At 38.4% G+C, this 24807-nt stretch overlaps 1 protein-coding gene across 2 annotated transcripts in view; it reads left to right on the top strand.

Annotated features, from left to right (window-relative positions):
* KCNQ5 (potassium voltage-gated channel subfamily Q member 5) overlaps positions 1–24807 on the top strand; it is a 277904-nt gene that overhangs the window by 217347 nt on the left and 35750 nt on the right. The window contains exons 4-9 of one of the 2 annotated variants that reach the window (XM_059842614.1): positions 9901–10076; positions 10514–10639; positions 17441–17551; positions 19547–19642; positions 22890–22984; positions 24517–24543. In XM_059842614.1, the coding sequence (XP_059698597.1) occupies positions 9901–10076; positions 10514–10639; positions 17441–17551; positions 19547–19642; positions 22890–22984; positions 24517–24543 (631 nt within the window). The remainder of the gene's footprint in view (positions 1–9900; positions 10077–10513; positions 10640–17440; positions 17552–19546; positions 19643–22889; positions 22985–24516; positions 24544–24807) is intronic. The other variant, XM_059842615.1, reaches the window with a different exon arrangement.

Below are 24807 nucleotides of genomic sequence, written 5' to 3'. Positions count from 1 at the left end.
GAACATTTCCAGACCCTCTGCCTACCTGCCCCTGCCTAAGGTTTTAGAGTATGAAGAAAAGGCCATGAAAGTGCACATTCCTGCCTGTAGATTCCTCCCCTTGTGGCTACAAGGATCCAGCATGGACACAGCAAAGCTTCCCCCCAGGGCTGGATCACACAGGAGCCCTGGCTGGTGTCTTTGCTCTTGCTGACTAGTGCCAGAGACCCCTAATGATGGTGCTAATACCTATAGCCCAGAATAGCCAATCACACATGGAGTAATCAGTGGCTGAGTCACACAAGAATTTGGATCCCCTGAAAAATCTAATTCCAGCAATTCAGGGAAAAACATCCAAACTTGTCTTTAATTTTCCCTGGTTATTCCTCTATACCTCAGAGCAATGAACTTTACCAGTCAATTACAATTCAATCTTGTATTTTTTATCAAATTTAAATTTTCTTTTGATCTCACTCTTACAAGAAAGGGTAAATAGGAGGCATCCAAGAGACCTTCTTATCTTCCACTAGTTTGCATGCCTCTATCTCATATTTATCTTCTGACTAACCACTCCTAAATTATTCAGCCCTTTCTGCACACACAAGTCTTGCCATGCTGTAGCTGTTTTGTTTTTTTCTTGACGATTACTTTGTGGTTTGCTTACAGCCTGATGTAATGAGCATCTTTACTCCCCAGGGGCCTGTGTCTGGCATCCTGAAACCTTCAGATGTTTTTCTCTCTACTGCAATAGCCTTTCCCACTAAGGTGTACTGTCATCCAGCAACATACAGCCATAGTAAAGTGACTAACAAGCCTTGTTTTCCAGTGCTTTCAAGGCATAAAACCATTTCTGCACAGAATAAGTGAAGATTTATGGGAAGAATCTGCACGTGTTACTTGCAGTTTGTTTCTTTAGCTGAACAAAAATCAGGTTGGCAAACACTAGGTCAAAGCTTTAAATGTTTCTGTCAGGCTGTCTTAAAGCCTGACAGAATAAAAGCCAGACAAATAAAACTTGCATTTAATAAATACTGCTGTATTCCTTCTGGCAGGTATATATTAATTATGTTAAAGATCAATTATTAGAAAAGGTTAATTGAGTATAAATCCGTAAAAAGCTTGCAAATGAACTTAATCTTGGCTTGCAGGAGGTCCTTAGATTTTTAAGATTTATTGAGCCAGCTGTTAATAGCATGAAAATGTCTGCTGAGGACTTATTCAGCCCATAGAAAGATTTTCTACTCAACAGGGCCATGAACAATAATTGCAAACAGTACAAAGGCAGGTGAAATGTTCCCATGAATGTTGTTATTCTTATCTGGACTAAAGAAAATACGGCAACCACAGCTGCAGTTTAAAATTCAGTACTTGTTGAGCTACTGTGGTTCTCAGGCCGTAGAGAAGTATTTTGGCTGTCTACAGCAGAATGTAAAATGACATTATTTGGATGTATTTGCCATCATGGTCTGACAATATGCTACTTTCACACAGGAACAAGGTACATATACTTCTAATACACTGACACAGTAGTGAGCAGCATTGGTTGATCCATTATTGGGCATGGAATCAGGATTTCATGATAAAATTTTTTTAAATGACAAAAGAAAAATCTTACTCACCTTCATTATTCCACAATTTTTAAAAGGGAATATTTAGTTTTCACATCTAAAAACTATGCAGTATAGCCTTATTAAAAATACTCCATTCTTTCTGGTTCAGAAATTGTTTGGAGTACCAAGTTAACTTTTGTTGTATTTGATTTGCTTTCCTAAGAATTATCTTTGACTTGTTTCCAGTTCTCTCTTTGCCAGAAAAGATATCTTTACATATTGATGAGCTGTTTTTCCAAGTAGACCCCCTTTATTATATAAAAAAAGCATTTATTATTCCAGAAAGAGGTTGTCTGTATTTCCAGGAGGTTACTTTCATTTCACATTAAAATAGTTTGCTTACTCAGATGATTCCAATATATTGCAAATAAAAATGATAAAGAGAAAGAAGGGTCCAAGGTGATTCATCTATTTAATTTCTTCACTGGGGTATTGCTTAGCTGATGATAAGAAAAATCCAAGTTTCTATGCACAGATCAGTTTTAGTGGACTCCTTAAAATGGAAGGCAGTGACTAATGTAGCCATTTTCCACTGTTAGAAAAAAAAATTGGTAGAGAAGTATTAACCTCTGGATTTTTTTAAATTCTTCTTCAGTGCCTAGGCAGTATGACATATTTTTTTAGAACTTCTTTCTCTTGTATGTGCCACTACAGTACATTACTATCTTCCTGTTTTTTAACAGCAATAAAAGTCAATTTTCACACTCATCTGTGTTTATCTCTGTGAATTATCTTGATGTGCAATACCAGCTCACTTTCCTACTTCTAAAAATACCATGTTGTTTTGCATCTTGCAAAAAGATTAAAAAAGGAAGCAAAATCACCAACTTGTTTTGCCTGCAATGACAATTAAGATGATTTCCATCCAGATGGTGTTACGTATTTGAAAACACAAAGACATTTTGGCTGGAGTGACAACAACATCTGCAAAAATCAAACAGCATCATCCATCCCAAGAATTTCCTGAAGATATCCTGCCAATTACTTTTACTAGTAGGTGACGATTAATCGTAACCTGTCTGGCATCTGAGCAGAGATCTGATCCCTGACCAGAAAGAAAAGCTATATTCAGACAGAGCTGAAAGCAAACTTTGCCAGGACCCAAGATCCTGAGCATCATTATTTTTAGAATATGCACAACCCAGATTATCTCATATTGCTTTGGGGGGGTTTTGTTGTTGCTGGTGGTGGTCAGGCTTGTTTTCTCTGTAAAATTGAGACCTTGCAGGTGTAAGTCTGCTCAGCTTCTTGTGGGAGGTACAGAACTCAACTTCCTGCCTCTCCCAAATTACGTTAGAGGTCTTCAGGTGATACAATTCAATGAGTGCTATTAAATTGCTTTTTGGAGGTGGGGGGTGGTTATGGGTCAGGAAATAATGCTTGAGAGTATCATATGAAGGTGAATTCAGGTGACTCAAAAGGCTGCATGTCTCCAGAGTAGTCTCTAAAAAGCCAGTTTTCAGATTCTGGCAATCATGCAAATACTGACTTCTACTTTGCTGATAAATAGTTCTGCTTCTTCCAACGAGATTACTAAACATGATAACACACATCATCTCTCTAAATATGGTCATATCATTCATCTCTCTGTTCAGAGATATTTCAGGTAAATATACTGAAAATTATTGGTTTCTGGGATATATACTTATGCAAGGTCACTGTAAGTTTAGCCCATATTTGACCAAATTTTTCTGTCACAATTATGGGAAATATCCCACTGATTTTATAGTAAGGAAACATTTACAGAGCAAAATTACTACCACCTGGTAAAAACATTACATTTTCCTCTTTTTAATATAACTGTTGCAGCATATTCTATTCATGCTTTGTATTCTTTGCCCTCCTGAACTGGCAGAGGGAAGTAGTTAATCCCTTTTTTCAAGATAACAGCAGTTTTCCAGCCAGTTAATAACCTTCTCTGCCCACTGACCATTCTGAACAAGTGCTCAAGAAATAGTGATCCAATTCCATCCCTCACTGCATACTGCTGTATTAGGGTATTCAGAGCCTTAAACTCTATTAATGTCTTTTTTATTTTTGTCTTCTTGTTTTTGGTGGTTTTTTTTTTTTTCGCTAGCCCACAGAAGCATGAAGTAAACCAATGCCCAGTATGTTACTGGGCTATGCAAAAAGGCCTCTGCTCCAATAGTCAAGTTTGTGTAAAAAGATCTTCTTTCTTAGGAATCAGAAAAAGTGCATATTTGTTTTCAGGTACTGATGTATGGCCGAAGTCCAGTTTCAGTCATCAGGCTTTATCTTAAACTGCTTTAAATTGCCAATTTATATCAGTTTAGGATAAAGCCCATTGAATATATCCTTTTTTATCATATTTCTGTAGTGTGATGTGCTCAAGTACAGTGGTCTGGAATATATGTTGTGTTAACCTTGTGCTTTAGTGTCTGGTAAAACTTCAAAGTCCATTTCTACAGTGATTAGATGATACCCTTTGGTCATGGCCGGCCAGCCAGCTGTAGAGATTATTGAAGGCAAATTGAAGAGAGTTCTGAGAATAGCAATAAGGACTGGAAGGACTGATTTCCAAAGAGATATTAGAAAAACCAAAATGCAGGTCATTCCTCCCTACCACGACTACCACCTCTTAGTGACTCAGAATGGAAAGCTGCTAAGTGTTACTATGTACTAATTGCTGCAAATCTCAATTAAAACCTATTTAAACTCCTCAGCAAGTGAGAACAATTGCTCTCTGTGCTGCCATAGGCGTGCATGACCTGTGCCGTGGTAAGCAGAGGGAGCTGGTGTCAAAGCTGTCTCGTGCCCTTAGTGGAGCCCAGTGTCTCTGTAGCACCACAGAATCCTAGTGCTGGGGTTTTTTCAAAAGTCACTTTGAAACTGAAGATAATGAACTGTCCTGAGAACTATTCAGAAATGACCACTACAAGCTGTGCCTTTTCTCTGGGTCATGGATAATAACTCTAGCTCAAAATTAGACCTTAGAAGGACAGCCTAAGGGTAGTTTAGAGTTGGTGATACAATTGCCCACTTAATTTCCTTTGTGAGTTAATACTGCTGCAGGCTAGATAAAACAACCTCTAGAGGTTTTCTGCTTAATTCTGCAGTTTTGGGGGCAGATATGCTCTACTTTTATCCTAGTTTGTTGCCTCTCTTTACTGATCTGTAGCTGGTGCAGACACAGTAATTGACAGCCATTGACATTTCCTGCCTATTCTTAATAAGAATGTGTAAACTCTGAGCATTTTCTCTGAACTTATAGAAAATACTATTTTGATGACCTAGTGATGATCCAAAAATGATTAACTATTATTCATTTTTCTATTCAGATAAAATTTAAAAATCACAAGATTCATTTAACCTGTATTGTCTCAAAGCATCATTCATATTTAGAGGAAAGGATGTTGCAACATATTAGCACTAAATGCAGGCAGCAGGCAAATCTCCTATAAACATATTCTTCCTTTGAAGAATATGAAAAAGAGAAAGATGATGCAGGTTTATGTGTTAGTATGAGCATTGCATGAGCTTTGAGCAGATGAGAGATTGTCATTGATTACGTTTCCCAATAATCATAGAATCACAGAATAGTTTGGGTTGAGAAAAGCAAAATCTGGTTCCAGCCCCCTGCCATGGGCAGGGACACCTTCCACTGGTCGAGGCTCCTCAAAGCTCCATCCAGCCTGACCCTGAACACATCTGGGAAAGGAGCATCCATTCCTAACCCTCTTTCATTCCCCCTTGTCATTACATGTTCTTGTAAAAAATCATCCTGACATTCTTTCTGTAATTTTAGAGATTGTCCTGATGGTACATCAAGGTGTTGGGACAATATCCAAGTATAGCTTTTGTTTCCCCCTTTAGCTGGGCTCATTCCCATGATACCTATGAATGCTCTAAAAACTCACAACATCCAAGAAGCTCATGCTAGGAAAGTTGCATTGGAGAAGTCATTAAAAGTAAAACAATCCCTTGTGATGATTTACAATGCCTCCTTTTCTACCATTATTATTCTCTCAATCACATTATTAATCTCCCAGCTGGCATTAGAAATGCTGATAGCCAACCACACCTCCACCAGTAAGACAAAACTTTCTGACCAAACTTGAGCAACTTAAGGCAACCCAACACTGACCTTCCTCTGTGAGGTGGGGAACTTGGACTGGCACATCTTGCATGAGTTATGTAAGTTTGGGGTAGTTGCATTACTGGCCTTCAGTTACCTGTGTTACATGTTAGTGTTTTAGTGACATTGGACAACACATAAGTGTAATCTGCTACACAGATGAGTTCTGGGGTCATCTTTTTGTGTGTGTTTTTCATTAAGGGTTCCTGTTAACATGGTGCCTGTCAAATAAAAAAAACTATCATGAGTTAATATGCACAAAACTTTTGTGTCATCTCAGGGGTTTCGTGAGTGGTACTAGGTGAAATGTCTGAAGTGGAAGAAGTAGTTGTTTGAAATTTCATTTGAAATTAAGTGTTCAAAAGTGACCAATGCAAAAGCTGCTGCGATGATTTGAAATCTCAGACTAGAGTTAATGAGGGAGATTTTTATCTGCAAGGATAAAAATCTGAGACATATTTCTAAAGGGTGAATAAAATCATCATCATGGCTGAAGAGAGGCTTAAGGTTTTGGGAGATCATACCTAACATATTAGCTTAGGAAAAAAATAAAAAAAGGGGTAAATGTACATTAGAAACCCCTGTCTTTTAGTAAGTTATTATAGAGAAGTTTGGAATTATACTGCCCATTAGTCAATCTCACATCTGAATGTTTTCTGGTGCTTTACAGAAAGATTCACAGTGAAAATTGAGAGCCCATTAAATTAATTGAAATATTGCTATTTAATTCTACCTGTTTTCCTACTTTTGCCTCTAAAAGATAAAGAGGAAAATAGTAATAGAAGTCTGGGAAAGCCTTCTTAAAATACAGGAATACCACAGAGATTTTAGCTATGTTCACATGGAATATAAAAGGAAGTTCAGAATAATATTTTTCTCTCTTGGTTTAAAAGAGGGAAAATGCCACCTGAAGAATATTGTATAAAAGTATGGCACAGAGAAAAATCATAATATATTTAACTTTTCACTTTTTCCAGGGTATGTTTAGATAAGAAAATCAAGCCGTTTTAACATACTCAGAAGTGATTTTCAACCATTGCAAACTTTTCTTAGGACTCTGATTTCATTCCAAGAAGGGTTTATTTTGATTTATCTTACACATTTTCCTAACAAGTTAAACTACACTGAAGTAATGTGCCTGCCTGCCTTCCCTACCTGCTAGAGAAGCACATCCAGGAAGGGCAATGGACGCATTCTTACCTTCCCTATTTCCGGCTGAAGAGTTAGGGACAGAGTTTTGGTGGGAGTTGAGGATGTGAAGAGTGAAGAAGATAAGAGAAAAAAGTGTGAAAAAACCACCACCAGCCTGGGAGGATTCTCTTCCCTTCAGCTGTTTTGCAAACAGGTTCCAGTGCATTTTCTGCTCCCCTTTTTCCTCCACTTTTTTTCCCTTTAGGGAGAACCTCATCCCTGCCCTCCAGACAGAAGAGCATATGCAAGTAGATAACTCCTTTGGACCAAAGCTTTTAAAAATGAAAAAGACAACTGTTCTACTGTTGGCTTCTTCATCTCTCATGTTCACAGGGGACCAGAGACCCTCAGTGGGGCAGAGGGCTCCCAGCAGTGCAGGGCACAGGTTGTGCTCTGCTGGCAAGACTGAATTTATTTGAATTTTTTGCAGTGGGGGCCTTCACAAAACTCTGTGTTATTAAAAAAAAAAAAAAAAAACTGTCAGAGATCTGAAATAAGTAGGAGTAAGGGCAGGAGGAAGTCACTGAATTTTTTAAATCATTGTCCTATTAGAAATGGTGGAGGGTGACCAAAAACCCCAGTAAGTATTTTAATAATTTCTGCATAATTCCCAATATTTTGGGAATATTTTCTAAATATTTTCTAAATTCTAAGAATGATTTTTAGGGGCATACACTGCTCTTCTAATGATCTCTAACTTGCTGCTAGCCAGTCACCACTAAATAAAAATGTCTGTTCCAATGCTACTCTGATACAAGTCAAGATCACCCTGCCACCGTGTCAGTCACCAGGGACACTGCTTTTTCAGCACAGCCCATATTGCTCAAGACATTCCAGCACCTTCTATGTTAGTCTTGGATCCAAATAAGCACAACTAAATATAGAAAGGAGTTTGCTTTAGGTGGATGCATGTGTGCTACGTGTCTATGCTGGCACTATAGTCAGTCAGGATCTAGGGTTTAGTTCAGCAGAGTACAGAGGTGCCTGTCCCCTGTTACGTGATATTCCCTGCTCCCCAGTCACTTCTCCTGAAGAGAACAGCTTTTCCAGGTCCAAGAACATAGCTGCCAGATCTAGGGGATATCTCAGATACCTTAAGGGATCTCAAATGGCACTGGACAAATAAATTTGGGCAGCTGAATTAAGCCTTCCTTGTGCCAAGCCCAAAGAGGGAGGCAGCTGAGCAGCCAGCAGAAGCCTTCCTGAGGATTAGCTGCACCTCTCTCAGCTGACGTGATTACCTTGTGCTCCTTGGGGAGTTTAGACACCTGCTTCACATGTAGACACCTAAATTTAAATACCTTCATGTGGAGCTCAATCCAAGTCCATCTGTTTTTCTGATCTCCATTAGAATTTGTGATGTCCTTAACTTTTCCTAGTCAGTTTTCCTATTTCTCAATTCTCACCCAGACCTCCTGCATCTGGTTGTTGCGAGCTTGAGATTTGTACTGTGCAAAGATGCCATGTCCACTTCTGGCTCTTCTTCATCTCTGAACTTGCTGGATTCAGAAGCAAATCCAGCATTTTTGGTACCCAATTATGTAGTAGTCACCTATGATCCACCTGTGTCGTAGCCAAAGACATTTTCAAATGTCAGAGCATAAAACAGGCAGAAGGTCAGCCTAGGCCAACATGGGATGTCAAAGAGTGACATCAGCCAACAGTGAAGAGCTGGGGAGGATTGCACAAGCAGGGCAAACACACAGTAGTATTTCTCTACAAGAGTTTCTCAGCCCCCAACATCTGCTACTTGAAGACATCCTGAGCCAGAAGTGGGCTTTTGGTATTAATTAGCCCAGGACTAAATCTTCTCCCCTAAGATCATCCATCTGGTTTTAAACCTACGTAGATTTCTATCCTCTTGCGTCAAAAGTTCCACAATTGATCAGGACAATCCTTAAACCACAGAAACAGATTGTCTGTACCCTTGGAATTGTATTGAATCACTTTCTGGGTCATTCTTGTAGGAGCTATGCTAGGGACAAGATGTGTGTTTCTACCCAACACAAAAGAAGTAAAAGTGATATCAACAAGAACCTGCTTTCAATTATTCACCAACAAACATGGATTTAGATTATCCTTGCATAGAAACATAAAAACACCACAAAACCCTAAGATTAAAATCAGGTATTTCCTAGAACGGTTCTTTAAGCTTTTAAAGTTTGCCGGAGAATTAATAATGAGGTGAGGAAGAACAGAGCTTGTTCTGTGTTTTTCTACTCCATGCATAACAGCATGTCTACCCCAATCCTTGTAAAAGGACATTATGCCTTCTCACAGCATCCATGTGCCATCACTCTGCTGCTTCTCCTCCTCTCCCCTTAAATGCTGTTCTGGCTCTAAGGACAGCTGGCTGATTAGTTCGTGCACACCAAAGTCACTCACTGTTTGAATCTGTGACCTGAAGAAATAAATCCTAACACTTGCTGAGCTTCAACTAACTTTCCAGGCTTCCAGCTAAAGAAATGCTTCTGAGTACCCAGTGCTGTATTTCCTCCCTTCCAGGAAATGGTACATCAGGGCAGTTGTGTCTGGAAACTACATTCCTCAAACACACAGTGTCTGTTCTCATAGGAAATTAGTACTGTGCTCATGAGTCTGATTCTACCAGACTCTCACCTCTGGGCCTGCCCCATTTTTTTCTTACCTTAGTTTTCTTTTTTCCTTTGTACAGAAAAGTTGTTATGGAAAGATAGATAAAGGGGAAAAGTTCTAATCCATCTACTGATTTGTACAGTTTGCTGCATCAGGTTTCAAACCTCCTACATAAGGTTTCTTCAAGACTGCTCCTTTTATCCATATGCTTTGAAAATTGTCACCCTCACTTTTCACCCTGGAGACTCCTGAGGTAGTTTTTGACACCAGCTCTGATCCACCTCCCTATTTCAAACAGGAATCTCTGTGTTTTGTATTCCCACCCACTACAGGAGCCTCTCTTTTGTCCTTCTCATTCAGCTCATATAAATGTGTGTACTTTTTACTGACACTTGGACATTAATGCTTTCTGTAATGTATTTCTTTCAGACATCATTGTTCTCATCGCTTCAATAGCAGTTGTTTCTGCAAAAACTCAAGGTAACATTTTTGCAACATCAGCACTGAGAAGTCTTCGTTTCCTACAGATCCTTCGTATGGTGCGCATGGACCGAAGAGGAGGCACTTGGAAATTGTTAGGTTCTGTAGTTTATGCACATAGCAAGGTATGTAACCCCAGATCCTAATTTTGTCTGGTTGATGTCTTCACTTGATGTGATTCAACAAGAGACCAAAGAAATAAGCATTTATCAGTTTTGAGCAGAATACCTAGAATTTTCTGAAATAACATCAATTGTAATATGAACTAACACAGATACACCAGGCCATGTTTAATGCTAACAGTTTTTAGAGATCTTGAAAATGTTTTCCTTGATGGGCAGCTGTAATTTGTTATATGCTGGGGACGTTGCTGAAGTGTCAAACCTTAGGAGTAGATCTTGTCCACTTTCAGAGAAAATTTGCATCCATAGGGAAGCACTTGACTCATAACTGCACAGATGCCAAAAAGGCATTTATATAGATATTTTCGTGATGTCTTCTTGAAATGTCATTCTATTCAGTCCATAAAAGGGGAATTGATCTCTTTTCTTTTTTTATCTAGGAATTAATCACAGCCTGGTACATAGGATTTTTAGTACTCATCTTTTCATCTTTCCTGGTTTATTTGGTGGAAAAAGATGCAAATACTGAATTCTCCACATATGCAGATGCTCTCTGGTGGGGCACAGTAAGTACAGAAAAATAACATGGTCTCTCTAACCAGTATGCTAAAGTGCTTTGAATTTCACCTACTGAGGATTTTAACTTAGAGTGCTGTTCAGTGAATTGTTTTCACTGACAAAAAATGGTCTGAGAAGCTTCTTCCTTCAGCTATTCATTTGCACATTGACAGATTATTTCAGTCCATCCTGCAGAACAGCTGTTTATGTGTTTCTGCTGCAAACCAGACCACTACAAGAAAGCATTGTACTCTTTAACCCTTAGCCTTTCAGTAATATAGTTTGTAATATGGCCCCACAAAGAGCTGTTTTGATACAAACCAGAGGGCTCTAAGCGGCAGTGCAGGAAGAGGAAAAAGTGTCAGGAAAAAAGAGGGGGAAAATCTTCCATCAGCTTTGGCATGAGAGTATCATCAGTGCCCTTTAAAAGATGTTGTTTCTTCTTCCTCTGTACCTTGAGGACAAAGACCAAGAATAAGTCTGTCAATTCTGGTTCAGCAGTGTTATTTTTTACAGGTATACTTGAGATCATGGTTAACTATCAAATCAATTGGTTTTACTTTGTTGAAATCTGTGGGATCTAAGTACATGCCTGACTGCTTTTCTGAAGGAGGATTATATGAATATGGTTAAAGAAACTGGGCTTTCAATGAACAAAAAAAAGGCCTAAGTTTGAAGTTGTGATTTTTTTTTAATTATTTTTTTAATGGCATAGTGTGTAGGGGTTTTTTGCTTAAAAATGTCCTGTAGTGATCCGGACTTCTCCACTGAGTTACTTAAGCAGCTTAAGAAATCTGCCCCAACAAAGCCTAAGGCAGTTATTATCAGGCAGTATAACACTGTTTTTCTTTTCCTTCTGATGCACACACAGTGTGCTCTGGCAGTGTCTGGGTAGTGAAACGATACCTGGGAGATCATTAATGCTGACAATAACATAGAGCACTCATTAGTTTCCTTAGAATAAGTGTGAGACCTGAGCCAGCCTCTGCCACCTTTCCTTATCAGAGGGATACAAAAATGAAGCTTTCTCACCTCAGACCTTTTGCTGACAGGATTTCTTCTAGACTTACTAGTATCTGCAGACTCAGAGCATGCACACAGGGACTGTGCAAAAGCCCTTCCCAGAATGTCTTAAATTATTGAAAATATTCGTAAGAAGTTTTGTTTGCATTTTGAGCTAAGGTCATGGTCACTCACTATTATTAGGGGTAGATAGTGTATTTGAAATTTGTTCATCTAAGGGCTAGTCATTTGTTGCATGTCTTCCCTAGAGACTATACTTCTATGCTATCACTGCACAAAACTGGGAGCTTGGAAAAGCCACACCTACTAAATATTGTGCAAACATTTACAAATATTCAGAAATATATTTTGCTGAAACTTGTTGCTTTAGAGCAATCAAGGCAGGTCACTGATAAAAGATACATTTTATCCTGTAGTACAAACAAATGTAAAATTCATATTGGCTAAAGTCATGAGACAAGGTTTTACATTCAGTTGCATCACTGTAGTTTGTTTTGTTTCCCATTTCTTCAAAATCTGAGTTCTGAGTTTACCTTAAAGCTTTCTAACTTTCCTGTTATGAAGGTTGTGAAGTATCTGGCATTGGATGCTGATGTCCTCACTGATGGGTACCCCAGCTCTGGCAGCCTGAAAACGTCATTGCCCCTTGAGGGTGGCAGTGGGGATGTGCTCCTGCAAGAGACCCTCCTGTGGCTGTGCATGTTCTTGGGAATGGATCTTTCCAGATATTTGATTTCCCAGGAAACAGCCTCTAGCTCTCTGCAAGGCCCTGCACAGGCAGGGAGAGGGGCTGAGCAGAGGATTGTACCCACCTGCCAGCTGGAATGGGGAAATGGATGCACAAGGAATGAGAAAGTCCCAGCAAACTCAGAGCTCCACTCTGGCATCTGACTGAGGCTTGTGTTAGATCCAGATCCTTCTCCTTGAGCAGCTCTGGCAGCAGGAACAAGACCTTTATTTTAGAATTTGCTTCTCCACTACCTGCTGACTGCAATTTTTTAAGGAAAAACCCTGCTAGGAAATAATCATTGTACAAAGTGGTGCTTAAAATATTTTGTACACTATGAAGTGAAAGAGCATGACTCAGAGGTTATATAAGTAGTGCAACTGAGAAAATCAGGAATCTCGCCTAGACTTCAGCAGGAAAAACAACAAAGTTTATTTAAAAACCTGAAAACTATATATATTGTATATTTCTATGTATTTTCTTCTTTCCCCAGTGTATGGCATTAATACATTTAAGTTTTTAATGCACTTAAGCAAGCGCACAAAGTTACTAGAAATCCATCTTCCCCCTTACCTGATGTCTTTGCCATTGTAATAATAGTAATTTTTTTACAATATGTAAAACAGTATGTGGGAAATGCATAATGTGCTTCTTAGTCATGGTTGTTTTTACTGCCAGAGTAACCCACATGCAGATTTTTGAAAAGGACAGACTGCATGGCATTTTAGGGGAAATCAATGCTTAGTCTCACTGATTTGTTTATTTGCAAAAGTTGCTCTGACTTCAACCACAGACTATGTACCAAACTCTGGACTGAACTCTGTCATAGCAGAGGTACAAGAAAGAAAAGGCTGCATCAAAGTCAGGCACAAATAGTTACCCTAAATTTCAATATTTTAGAGGCACTTATGCTTCTCCTTACAGGAGCACTAGCATGCTGCAATTAACCCATTCATTATTTCAGATTACTTGAGGACCATACACTGCTATGGTTATTTCACTGATTGCATTTCTGAAGCCCATATTGATATACAGAAATGAAAGGCAGGTTATGGCGTCCAAATTTACATATGAATACTCCACTGCATTTGCAATTTCATGCTGTACTGTGCAACCTGCTGTTGAATCATCATGTTAATATTATTACTGTGAATATTCTAGTGGTTGGGGTCTCCACAGTGTTGCCTAAGACAGCAGCACACAACGGTGAGTGTTATAAGAAGAGCTCAATTCAGAATTTGCTTTGCTAGAGAAGATAAATTCATTTAACAGAAGAAAATAATAAAACCATATGGGAACAAAAGGTCAATTAAAAAAACCTAACTACTTCAAAACCAAACCATACATGGTTTTCTGAGATATACTGATGTTAGCTAGAACTATGGATACTTACAGTGACATTTAGTTTGTACATTAATTAGCTTTAGCTGCAAATGTAATGCAGCTGAAGTTTCTGTCCCTCTTACACATTTGACAGAATTTCTCTTAAAAAGTCTTAATTTTCTAGTAGTACCCAATAGTTACAGTTGAATACAGAATGGCTCTGGCACTCCACAGTGACCTGCTAGTGACAAAACATATTAAAATTAATTACACTGGCACCATGACTAGCTCAAGTAAGTTAACATTTATGAAATTTTTCCCATTTTATGTAGTGATAGCATAAGCAAACTATAATTTTTTCAGTTAAGTGATGACAGGTAACAATTCAAAAGGTAAGTACTGCTAGGAGAACATAAAATGACATCAGAAAGAAATATTAGAGTAGAGGATGGCCTCCTGAGTCCTATCTCATCTAACTGATGTCATCTAAGTTATATCATCACATTCATTATTACATTACCTCATTTGTATTAGTGTATTTACTAGCTCCAGCAATGAGATAACAGATGTTCTATCATCATTGTGAGTTTGAGCCTGGCCAGACGAGACCCCCTACTTTGGCTAGTCTGTCCAGACCCCCCATTTACAGAAGTAACCAAAATGGAGTGGTTTGCATGTGGTGTGGAAGACAGGACTCGGGCAGTTCATTTAGCCATGCAGGAAAGTGATCTAGCTGCTTGGATACAGGCATGCAGTACCATCAGAGATCTGCTGGACAGTCTGCTGCCTCTCCTGTGGGTGTCCCTCTTCAGATGCCCTAGTACAACTCTGGTGGTACTAGACTTTTTTGTTTCAGACAAGCCCAAGTCCTACATTTTAAGATAGAGTGAGTTACCTTTGAACTTTGGCCACTTCTCTCCTACTCACACAATGCCAGCTGTAACTTCTGTCTGCTTCTTGTATAATTATCAGTGATTCTGGAAATTTCTTATATTGTCGTGTTTTCACATCCAATAGTTTTCCACACCCTGCTCAGTTAATTTAATCTCAGGATTATGCCACTCAAGGCCTGGACAATGGTTTAGTCATTCGCTAGCAGCACTTACAAAGATGCAGTGGATTATTCCCAAAATCAACTCTGAAGTTGTCCAGAAAACATTTTCTTAGTTGTGTGGTGAGAGTAGTATAAAATGAAGATCAAACTCCTTTTCTCAGAGTTGAGTAAGACAGTACAGCATGGTGCTGACACCTGTACACTCCTGTAAAGACCATCCTGAGATAAAAAACTCAAAGTGAGAAAGAAACCACTGATATTCTTAATCACAGACTGATACCATTAAGTCCTTAGTACCTAGAAGAATTGAGGGAAAGGCTTAATAGGGTCTTGTTATTTTCTTTGGAGAAATTCCAGAGATACACTCTGTGTGACTGGTTTTGGATTGCTCTCAGATGTCAGGTCCCAAAGGTTCTAGTTTACCTCTGACTTCTTTGGAATACAGTTCGGTGGCAATATCATTAATATGCAAATGATGCTTGGTTCTGTTTCCCTCTCATCAGCCCAGACAGGAGATATCTCTGTACTTTCCAGAGACTGGCAGAGATAGGGAGCTGGATGGAAGCCAAGAAAGCGGGCTCATTCCAGAGCTCCAAACTGCTTTTCAATAACTGGCCTGGAAACAAATTTTGAGGAACTTTTATTCAGGGATTCATTTGTTCAAGTGTTTCATTCCTCCTGGGCTCTTAATAGCCTCAAACTGTTCTGCAGTTGCCCTCTGATGTGAAGAGCTGTGATTATCTTCTTCAACAAACAAATCAATCCCCTCTGCCAGGCCAAGACCATGGCTGCACCAGCTCATCTCTGCCAGAAAAGAGAGAGTTTCATTCTCATGTTCTCTCCTCCTTCCCACTCCATCTCAGTCTCTTGCTGCCTTGTGCAGGCTCTGGAGCTTGTTAGGCACGTCTGTGAGCTGACACAACGGACCAAGGCAGCAGAAACAAACCACGCAGAAATGTGGATAATTTTTAATTTTCTGATCCTTCCTGGGTGGCATTGGCTTGCCAGAGTCCAGAAAAGGCTCAGAAGAGAAGATGGGGCAGGGAAGTGAAGAGGAGCAAGGAAGAGTGAGACCTGATAGGCAGGCAAGGTGGTGTGTCTGTGACCAGGCTAGTGTTACAAAACTTGAGACTTGATAACCACTTGAAATTTCAGCTGCAGCCTGAATTCATCTCTCTTTCTTAGTCCCTGTGGCCTTCTCAGGGTAAATTACACCCGCAGCTTGTTCCCAACAATGGGAGCAATTAAAAGCACTGTTTACTATCTACAGCGTCCTAAATAGTTGAAATCTAATTACTTCCAAAAGACTTTCCTTCTTTTGTCCCAGGGTGACCCTGACATTAAATAGAATTGTTTTGGCCGTCTTGCCTAGGAACGAACTTTGAGGAAGCTGGAAGCAAAATAATGTCTCTAGAAGGCAATTTCCTGAAGAATCTGTTGCTGCCAGAATATTTGCTAAGCCTGAACTTGCCCGCATTTGGTACACGATGTAAAATAATTCTCCATGCACATGTTCTCCCTAATAACAGGCCCCGGAGTCCTTGGCACCCAGCCTACTGCTGTCTATCTTTGTCCTTTAACATCGTGTGCCGCTGCCGGAGCACGCGCCCCGCAGCCTCCCGGCCGGCCCTCGGGAATCCTCCAGCTGCCCACGCCTCCTCCAGCTGCCCACGCCGGGCAGCTGCGTGGGTCTCAGCTCTGGGAAAGCACACAGACACAACTCTTCTGCCAGTCCAGCCCCCAGGCGTGGGATTGGTGTGCTTCCTGGGCTGCAAGTAGCCTGGAGGGCAATTCCTTGGGTCAGGGAAAGCCCTCAGACTCATCTTTTGCCTTCAGGATGCGCCCAGTGAGCCCCAACCACGCACCATTATCTCAGGGGCCACGTTGCTCATGGCCAGTGCTCAATGAGCCCTCCCAGCTGCACTAAAACTTGCCTCCCCTTTCTCTTTGACCTGTCCACAGGTAGGTCTGAGCTAACATGGTCCAACAGCCCGAGGTACCTCTGCTGCTGCATGGACCTTCATGTCAGGAGTGACATAGGTGTATCTGAGCCTGCCAGGAGGAAGGGGAAAGGACCACAACCTTTACTTAAAGTCCCTCCCAACTTTTCATTGGTGTTTTTTGTGTTTCAGAAGATAATTCACTTCAAATTGTACTGATGGGTTTGCAGAAAATCAGCTGATTCTTGCAATTCCTTTGACTTCATATCATCTGCAAGCACCAGCTTCTTCCCTCCTATATTTTTCCAGTATTATCTCCGTGTAATTTTTATTTGTTTAGTTAGACAAATACATATAGTTACATTTTCCTGCAGAAAACAGGTGAAACACTTTCACATCTATGGAAAAGAACACTTTTTTCTTCCCAACTTATATAATTTCCTGCCATTTGCCTCAAATTTGAGATCAAAGTAATTTTTCATTATTTTTAAACTTATTGTTTATTTAGGTGTTTTTCTCACATTTATTATTTATCTCAGTTTTATTTAGTCATAAATAGTGTTACATTTTCACATAAAAGGGTCAATGTTAGTATATTTATGTTCATTTTTTTATAAACATCTATATGTTTCAGATGTCTTGGATTAATTAGTGGAAATGCTGCTTCATGCAATGTAAATAATCTGCAACAAATCTGTCAGTGACTTCTGGTAAACCACATTGTTCATTCATTTCTTTTTAGATAACATTGACAACCATTGGCTATGGGGACAAAACTCCTCTTACTTGGCTTGGAAGGTTGCTTTCTGCAGGATTTGCTCTACTTGGCATTTCTTTCTTTGCACTACCTGCTGTGAGTATGCCTATAAAATTCATAAAAAGTAATAGAAAGTCCAGTAGGTCCTGCCACTCTTATGATACAAAAAGCTGAAGGAAGCTGTCTACATGAAGAGCAGCTCTTTAAGGCTGGTTGCTCTGCAACAACACCAGTGAAGTGCTATCCAAAATCCAAAGAAAAGGTTTGGTGTCCTTGCTTTAGTTTTGGGAAGTTTCTCTGGCATGGACAAAACTGGGAAATAACCCTAAATTAGGTTACATACTATTATGTAAAGTTGAAAATCCTTAAAATCCTTCCTTTTGTTATGAATTGTGACTTATGTTACTGCTTTTCTTTCAAATTTTTCAAAACAAAACAAAAATAAAAGCACATTATATGTTTTTCCAACTTAGATTATGGTGAAAAAAATAGATATTTCTAATAGCCTGGTTTGTATGGCCATACAAGCTACCAGCAGAGAGTAGTGGAAGGCCTCAAATCAACCAATGGTTAATATTGTTGAATGCAAAAGATGCAACTATCATTTTCTGTGAATAATTGCAAATAAACATTACAGTTTATCTATGTTGTTTCTATCAATGCTCAAGAGACTAATGGAAATGGCAGTTATCTAATGACCAAGATTTAGTGTACCTTCAGAGATAAATTCTTGGTTTGTTGAGTGAATGTTCTTTATTTTTTTAAGATTAGTTTTGAATAAGCATGAAATGAGAAGTGGCATTTGCATTGTTTGTATTGTTTTCAGTGCAAAGTCTTTTGATATTTTAATACTCATATACTTTATCTGTAGATCACTATAAAACATGGATGTTATAACATTTAATTTGTTTTCAACCATATAGATAAACCAAGATTACCATCTGCATTTGTCAACAGCATTAAATAATCTGGTGCACTGCATTTATTTCTTACTCTAGCTACAAAGTGTATTTCAGTATCTTTGACATACTATAATGCATTATAATTATAACCCATTACCTGTTTGTGAATCCTTGACATTTATTGACATCTACTGTAATTAATTCCTTTTGTCACCTAGTCACCACTAACAAGAAAGCTAGTCTTAGCAGCACTACAATGAAAAGATGAATACCCTTACATATTAGAGATGCCACAACTTTTGTTCCTCGTGTCATATCTATGTACAGATACTAGTTTTCCTCATAAATACTTCAGTGCTGAATCTGTCTGTAAAAGAAGAGGTATGTGGGAAACTTTCGCACTTCTCATAGTATTTCATCCTGACTAAATAAATATTATCCTGACTAAATAAATAATTATATATGTATCATTATTATAATTAAAATTAATTATAATAATTAAAATTATCCTGACTAAATAAATATTTCAAGTGGAAATATTCTTCCTTATAATGGAGACAGTATATAATGTCCTTATAACGTCCAGCAAAAGTATTACATTCCTTGCAAGTCAAGAAGGAAAACATCCTCAATTTTTGGATCTATTCAGTTAGAATCAAATTTATCTTACTCAAAGGTAAAAGGCTAAAAGAGGAGAAGTTTCATAATTAGCTTTTTCATAGCCTCTAGAATGAACAATGGGCATTATTTAATGGGAAAGATCAAGAAGAAATGCATTTTCTAACTTTTCTAAAATCAAAAGTTCTAATAAGTGCTGCAGATGTGGACTTTGATGTCCATATATACCTGTCAGCTGGTCATTCCCTCATTCCTGACTCAAGCTCCTCTGAATATTTCTGCTTGGTTTTATAAATATGTATGTATCTCTATGGCCTTGGTAGTTACAGGAACGTAGTGTAGCACAAAACCAGGCAATGGGTGGTCATTGGTAGCATCACAGGTGTTCTGTAAGAAATCTCCTGCTTCACCAGGAAAAGGGGAGCTGCTTCTGTGCCTTCTGCTGTCATACACTGGTCATAAATGTGTTATCTGAAGCAACCATATGGTGTAACGTCTTCACAAAATCTTTGTAATTGATGATGTGTATTTGTTCAAAGACTACCTACACATTGATAAAATGATATTGCAGGGCATCCTCGGCTCAGGATTTGCATTGAAAGTGCAGGAACAGCATCGTCAGAAACACTTTGAGAAAAGAAGGAATCCAGCTGCAAGTCTAATTCAGGTAAATAGGAAATCACCAAAAAGATAATCACAGGTGATTTAAAGTACATATTGGAACAAGTCTTATTACTTCCATTTGGAAAGTTTTGTGGAAATAATATTTAACAGATTGGTTAGTTTCATGAAATAAATATGTTCAGTGACTGCTATATGTTGCCATAAATCTATACAGAACCACAGATTCATTTAGGTTGGAAAAGACCTTTAAGATCGTCAAGACAAACTATAACAAGACACACAGCATTTCTGTATGTAGTTTTTGTTCTTCCATCCATGTTAAAGAAACAGAAGCAAGGATGCCAAATGCATGCCTGCAGTCAGAAAGCTATTTGGAAAAAGAGAATTGATCCCTAGACAACCCAACAGACAGCACAGCGCTATTGCCTATATTAAGCTACTTTTCATCTACTACAGGGTTTAGAGTATTTCAGTGAGTGATATATGTGGTGAAGATAAAAGGTGTCCTGCCCAGAGAATTGCTTTCACTATGAGTCAATTCAAAATCTGGAATTGTAGGCACAAACAATTTTAAAATGTCTGAAATTGTCTGAAGTTTTTCTGATGTGATGGTGCAAATCAACAAAAAGCAGCATGGTATGTTTTGCATTGGCTTTTTCCTTAACTTTCAGTCCTAGTTAAAACTGAGAAATTACTCTAAGGAATCATTTTGCACCATGCTTTATTCTACTGGATGCACTGAAAAAAAAAGGGGGAAATAATCTCCTAGAGTCCTAGTTTATTTTCCTGGGATGCCAAGCATTCTCTGTGTGCCATATATGCTGGGTTTTATTTTTGAAATAGTAAATCCAAATAAAGAAGCTGAGTATGAATATGCTAGTGTTCCATGCTAAGTACAGATAGATGTCAGGCTGTCTTTGAAGCATTCTTAAAGTTAAGAAATGTTTTTCATTATTACTGTTCAATTATTATTAAAACCTAATTATTTCAAATTTAATATTTCTTAGAATAATTAACAAAACTAATTCAACTTCTTTTGTATCTAGTCTAGAATAACTGGCATATTTTCTAACACATAGATTGTAATCTACTTCTTCCAAGGTTGGTTGCCAGAGGAAACACATAATAGATTTAGGTTTTGGATATAGCTCTTAGTATTATTATTTTGTGACAGTTCAACCAAAATATTAGTAAGACAGCATGCTAAATAGATTAAGAGTAGCTAGCTGCCTGATTTTGGAGATTGACTCAGTGAGTAAAATCATTGAAAAAGGAAGACATTTGTTGTGGGATCCCATGATGAAGGCTGTTCAGCATTCATATGTTCATTTACAGGTTCAACACTTTCAGTGATCCAGAAACTAATATAAAATTGCTGGTAGAGATATTTTCTGAAGGCACAAGGCTTGGCAGCATAGGAAATATGAGACTAGGCACAGAGGAATAAAACCAAGGACTATCTGGGTGACTTTTAGTGTGAAAGGATCACTGCCAAATATTTTAATACAACAAATACAAAACTTGATCTAGAAACTGAATCCAGATAATTATAAGATGTCTCTATCCCAGCATTAGTGAATAGGGAAAGGATTTGATGAAGCATGAGAAATACAGAGGAGAAAGACTGGGAAAGAAGGGTCAAGAGCTTCACACAATTTCCCAGTATGTTACTACACCTGGTTTTATTAAAGTCCTTAGATACAAAACTATAAACATAATGATGTTTATGGTTTTGTATCTAAGGACTTTAATAAAACTGTGTGTGATGATGGTCATACTAATATGCTACATATCAACTCAGCATCTACAATTTGTAAGTGAGATTGAAATACCGGAGAAAGCAAATAAAACATTGGAAAAATGGGTCAAGGACTGGATAAAATTTAATGTTCATAAATGCAGGATGTGTCTGAACTGCATATCATTGGGTCCTGTAACAGTGCCCAGGTGTTTTTTTAATTTTCTCTGGCTTATCAGGGTAATGTGTATTTTCTAACCAGTTGCACTGTAGAATTAGTCTGTGCTAACTCATCTGTTGCCACAGATAGACTCTTTGATAGAGCCTTTACCTGTAGATAGCTGTAGAAAAGTGAAATATTTGGTCTGGATATACTTTTCTCAATTTCTTTAGCTTATAAGAAATATTTAGTGTGAGAATTATTTTGACCACAGAAGCTCAGAGAGGAAGTCTTGGAACCTACTGGACCATTTAATGTAGTAGACAGAAACATAACAAGTAACTCTGGCTATAAGCCAAAACCAAAGAGTTTCAAATTAAAAATTATGCAGAAATTTTTGACATCGAGAATGATCAACCAATGAAGCAATTTTCCAAGTGAGTAACAAGTTCTCCATCTGTTAATGAGAACTGGATGTGTTTCTGGGAGCTGCACAGTAGAAAAACACAGAGTATTACATTCCATACAAGAATACCTAGATGACATTTAATGGTTGACAATATACAGGAAGCACAGATGCTCAGCTAGTACAAATTAATATAGTTATGCTGACATCAGGGAACATGTCCCAGCTTGTAGAACCAAGGCTCATCTTACTATCTACATGCATTATAAATCTAAACAATGGACACATTTTCCATGCTATGCTTTGGTTACTCACTTTTGTTAAATGTTTGAAAACACAAAATGAATAATTTCAGCGTTTCAAACCGCAGAGAATGCTTCTCTTTTCTTCTAAGTGCTTTTGTCTGGTTTTCATTAAGATTTGCAGAATGCATTATGACATTTTCTTTACGTCAGACTGCAAGTTTGTGTGGGTGTCCCCTATGGACCTGTCACAAATAAACCACTGCAATGCTTTTCTGAGCACCTTTATGTGCTGAATATCTTCTGGTGCTTTCACGAAGCCAGTAAGTCTTATCTTACTGCGTAAGGTGTACTGGGATTCACAAAAGTTTTGGTAGGTTTGTACTGGCATTTCCTGAATCAGCCTAACCGAGCACATTCTGGTCTGAGTAAAATCCCCTCCCTCCGTAGTCAGTGCGGTGGCATGGTCACTTCATTTTCTTGGTTCCTTTGTGCTTTTCTATTGTTTCCCCATACCAGGCTTCCTGGCGGTTTTATTCTACCGACGCCAGCCGAACAAACACGGCAGCCACCTGGCGATATTATGAAAGTATTCTTCCTGCCCTCAGGCATGTATCAGTGCTATGAATGATAAGAGAAGGACACAACTTGTATCGGTTACTAATCTGCTTTTCAATTTTTTGTTTCATCCCCTACTCCCTCTTGCCTTGTTTTTTCTTTTTTTACCGTGTATCCTGCACGTAGTGTGTATGGCGTAGTTATGCTGCTGATGAGAAATCAGTTTCCATTGCTACCTGGAAGCCTCATTTGAAGGCCTTGCATACCTGCAGCCCTACAAAGTAGGTACAAATATGGCAGCTGGTGCTGTTTTTGATGTGTGTTCGAGCTTATAGAGAACTAGTATTTGTCTGTTTCGTCTTGGTTTGTTGTCTTAAGTCCTCTCAAGTCTTCTCATTAAAAATTTCAACTAACAAATCAGATCAATATAATGTAGGAGCCTAGGAACAAATACAAATCATTGCTATTTATCTTAGAAATGCACAGGCATTAGAAACATTTTCCCAACAACCCACTCATGCATCACAGTTAATGATTCACCTCATTCCAAATTATCCTCAAGGAGAAAAATATTAAGTTTAGTGCAGAACGTGTTCCTTGGTTCAATGGTATGTTTATGCCTGTGCCTCTGTATAAGGCTGTAGCTGCTGATCTACCTTTCCAAAGAAAGAGTGCTTTGTGCTATTTTGCAGGTGAATGCACTGGGGATTTTTCTCCTTTTTGTCATAACTTCTGATATACTCAGTATTTCCTTAGGACAAACTATATACGCAGTCATACATGCAGACAGTGGAAGAAGACTCAAAAGACCTGCTGCCACAGTTTGGCAGACAGGAAATATTTGATATCCTAGTTTGGGTGAGAATTCACAGAGCACTGGCAGCCCAAGACTTTTCAATAATTCAATAAAAGGTTTAGCAGAAGGCAGCAAGTTGACTGATTCAATACAGGGCACAGATCAGGAAGTAAAAAACACTTGATAAAGATCAAAAAGGAGAGCGCTAAGAGCCTTATGGGAAAGCTCTGATAAGCATCTTAACTGTTGTTAATTGCAGACAGTGCAAGAGAATTAGTGGTTTCTCTCAAAGCTGGGTGATGAACATCCACATGACAGTAAAAAGGTAATTGTGTGCCAAAAAGCTCAGCCAAAAAGAAGTTTGGCTGGGTATCCAAAGCTGATCTTTGAATTTCAAAGAGTTGACAAGAACAGAGCCGTAAGTAATCCATTACCATAACTCTAATTCCAAGCTGCTCCACACTAAAAGGAGCTTTTAGATTAAAAATTACATGAAGTATTGATATTTTACATATACAAACAGGCTGAAAGCAACATTAGTATAAATGGATGGGTAGAAAATTACATAAATAATGAAGCTGTATCCCACATAAAATATTCTAAAATATGACTGTCCCTAAAAGTGCATCTACTTCTTATTTTAAATAAGCATATTGCTGTGCTAAAATTGAACCTTTTTATTTACCAGAAATAACTTATCTAATAAGAAACTACAGCTTTCTGTTATATATGTGTCAGCAATGCATTTTGCCTAAGTGCTTTGCCAACTCAGTCTGCAGTGGTATGTACTAAGCATGTTATGCATGTGTTAATAAACCTGAAAAGTTTCTTTTCCAGAAGCATTGTAGTTATGAGTCTTGCTTGAATGTTTTTGTGGTTGCAATGTAATGTGTGTGTTGTGCACCAATTAACATATCCATTTATGTCTATCATACATATAACATCATCTCTAACTAAGTAATGTGATTACTATCTGCATAACAAGTATGTTTTTCCCTCCCACTCCCTGACCTGAAGAAAAGAACAAGGGGAATCTTCTAGCAGGTTTGTAGTTTCTTTTATTTCTTTTATCTGTGAAATGGCTGTTTCCTAATGGCTTTTAGATGTCTTGGGTTCTGTACAGTAGGTTCAATGAACTGCAACCATTGATGGATAATAATCACAAATTGGATCTTTTTAAACTCATATGCTGCTGAAATTTGCTTCTTTGTCACAGTTTTTCTATGGGAAAAATAGGCAATTTTTTACAAATCTAACATGCTGTAGCTTTGAGAAAAGCTCAGTTTGAACAATGACAGAGCAGCCAGT

Source organism: Haemorhous mexicanus, chromosome 3 (genome assembly GCF_027477595.1).
Source record: "Haemorhous mexicanus isolate bHaeMex1 chromosome 3, bHaeMex1.pri, whole genome shotgun sequence".
Lineage (NCBI taxonomy): Eukaryota > Metazoa > Chordata > Aves > Passeriformes > Fringillidae > Haemorhous > Haemorhous mexicanus.
Note: the sequence above shows the minus strand (reverse complement) of the source record. Positions and strands in the feature narration are given on the sequence as shown.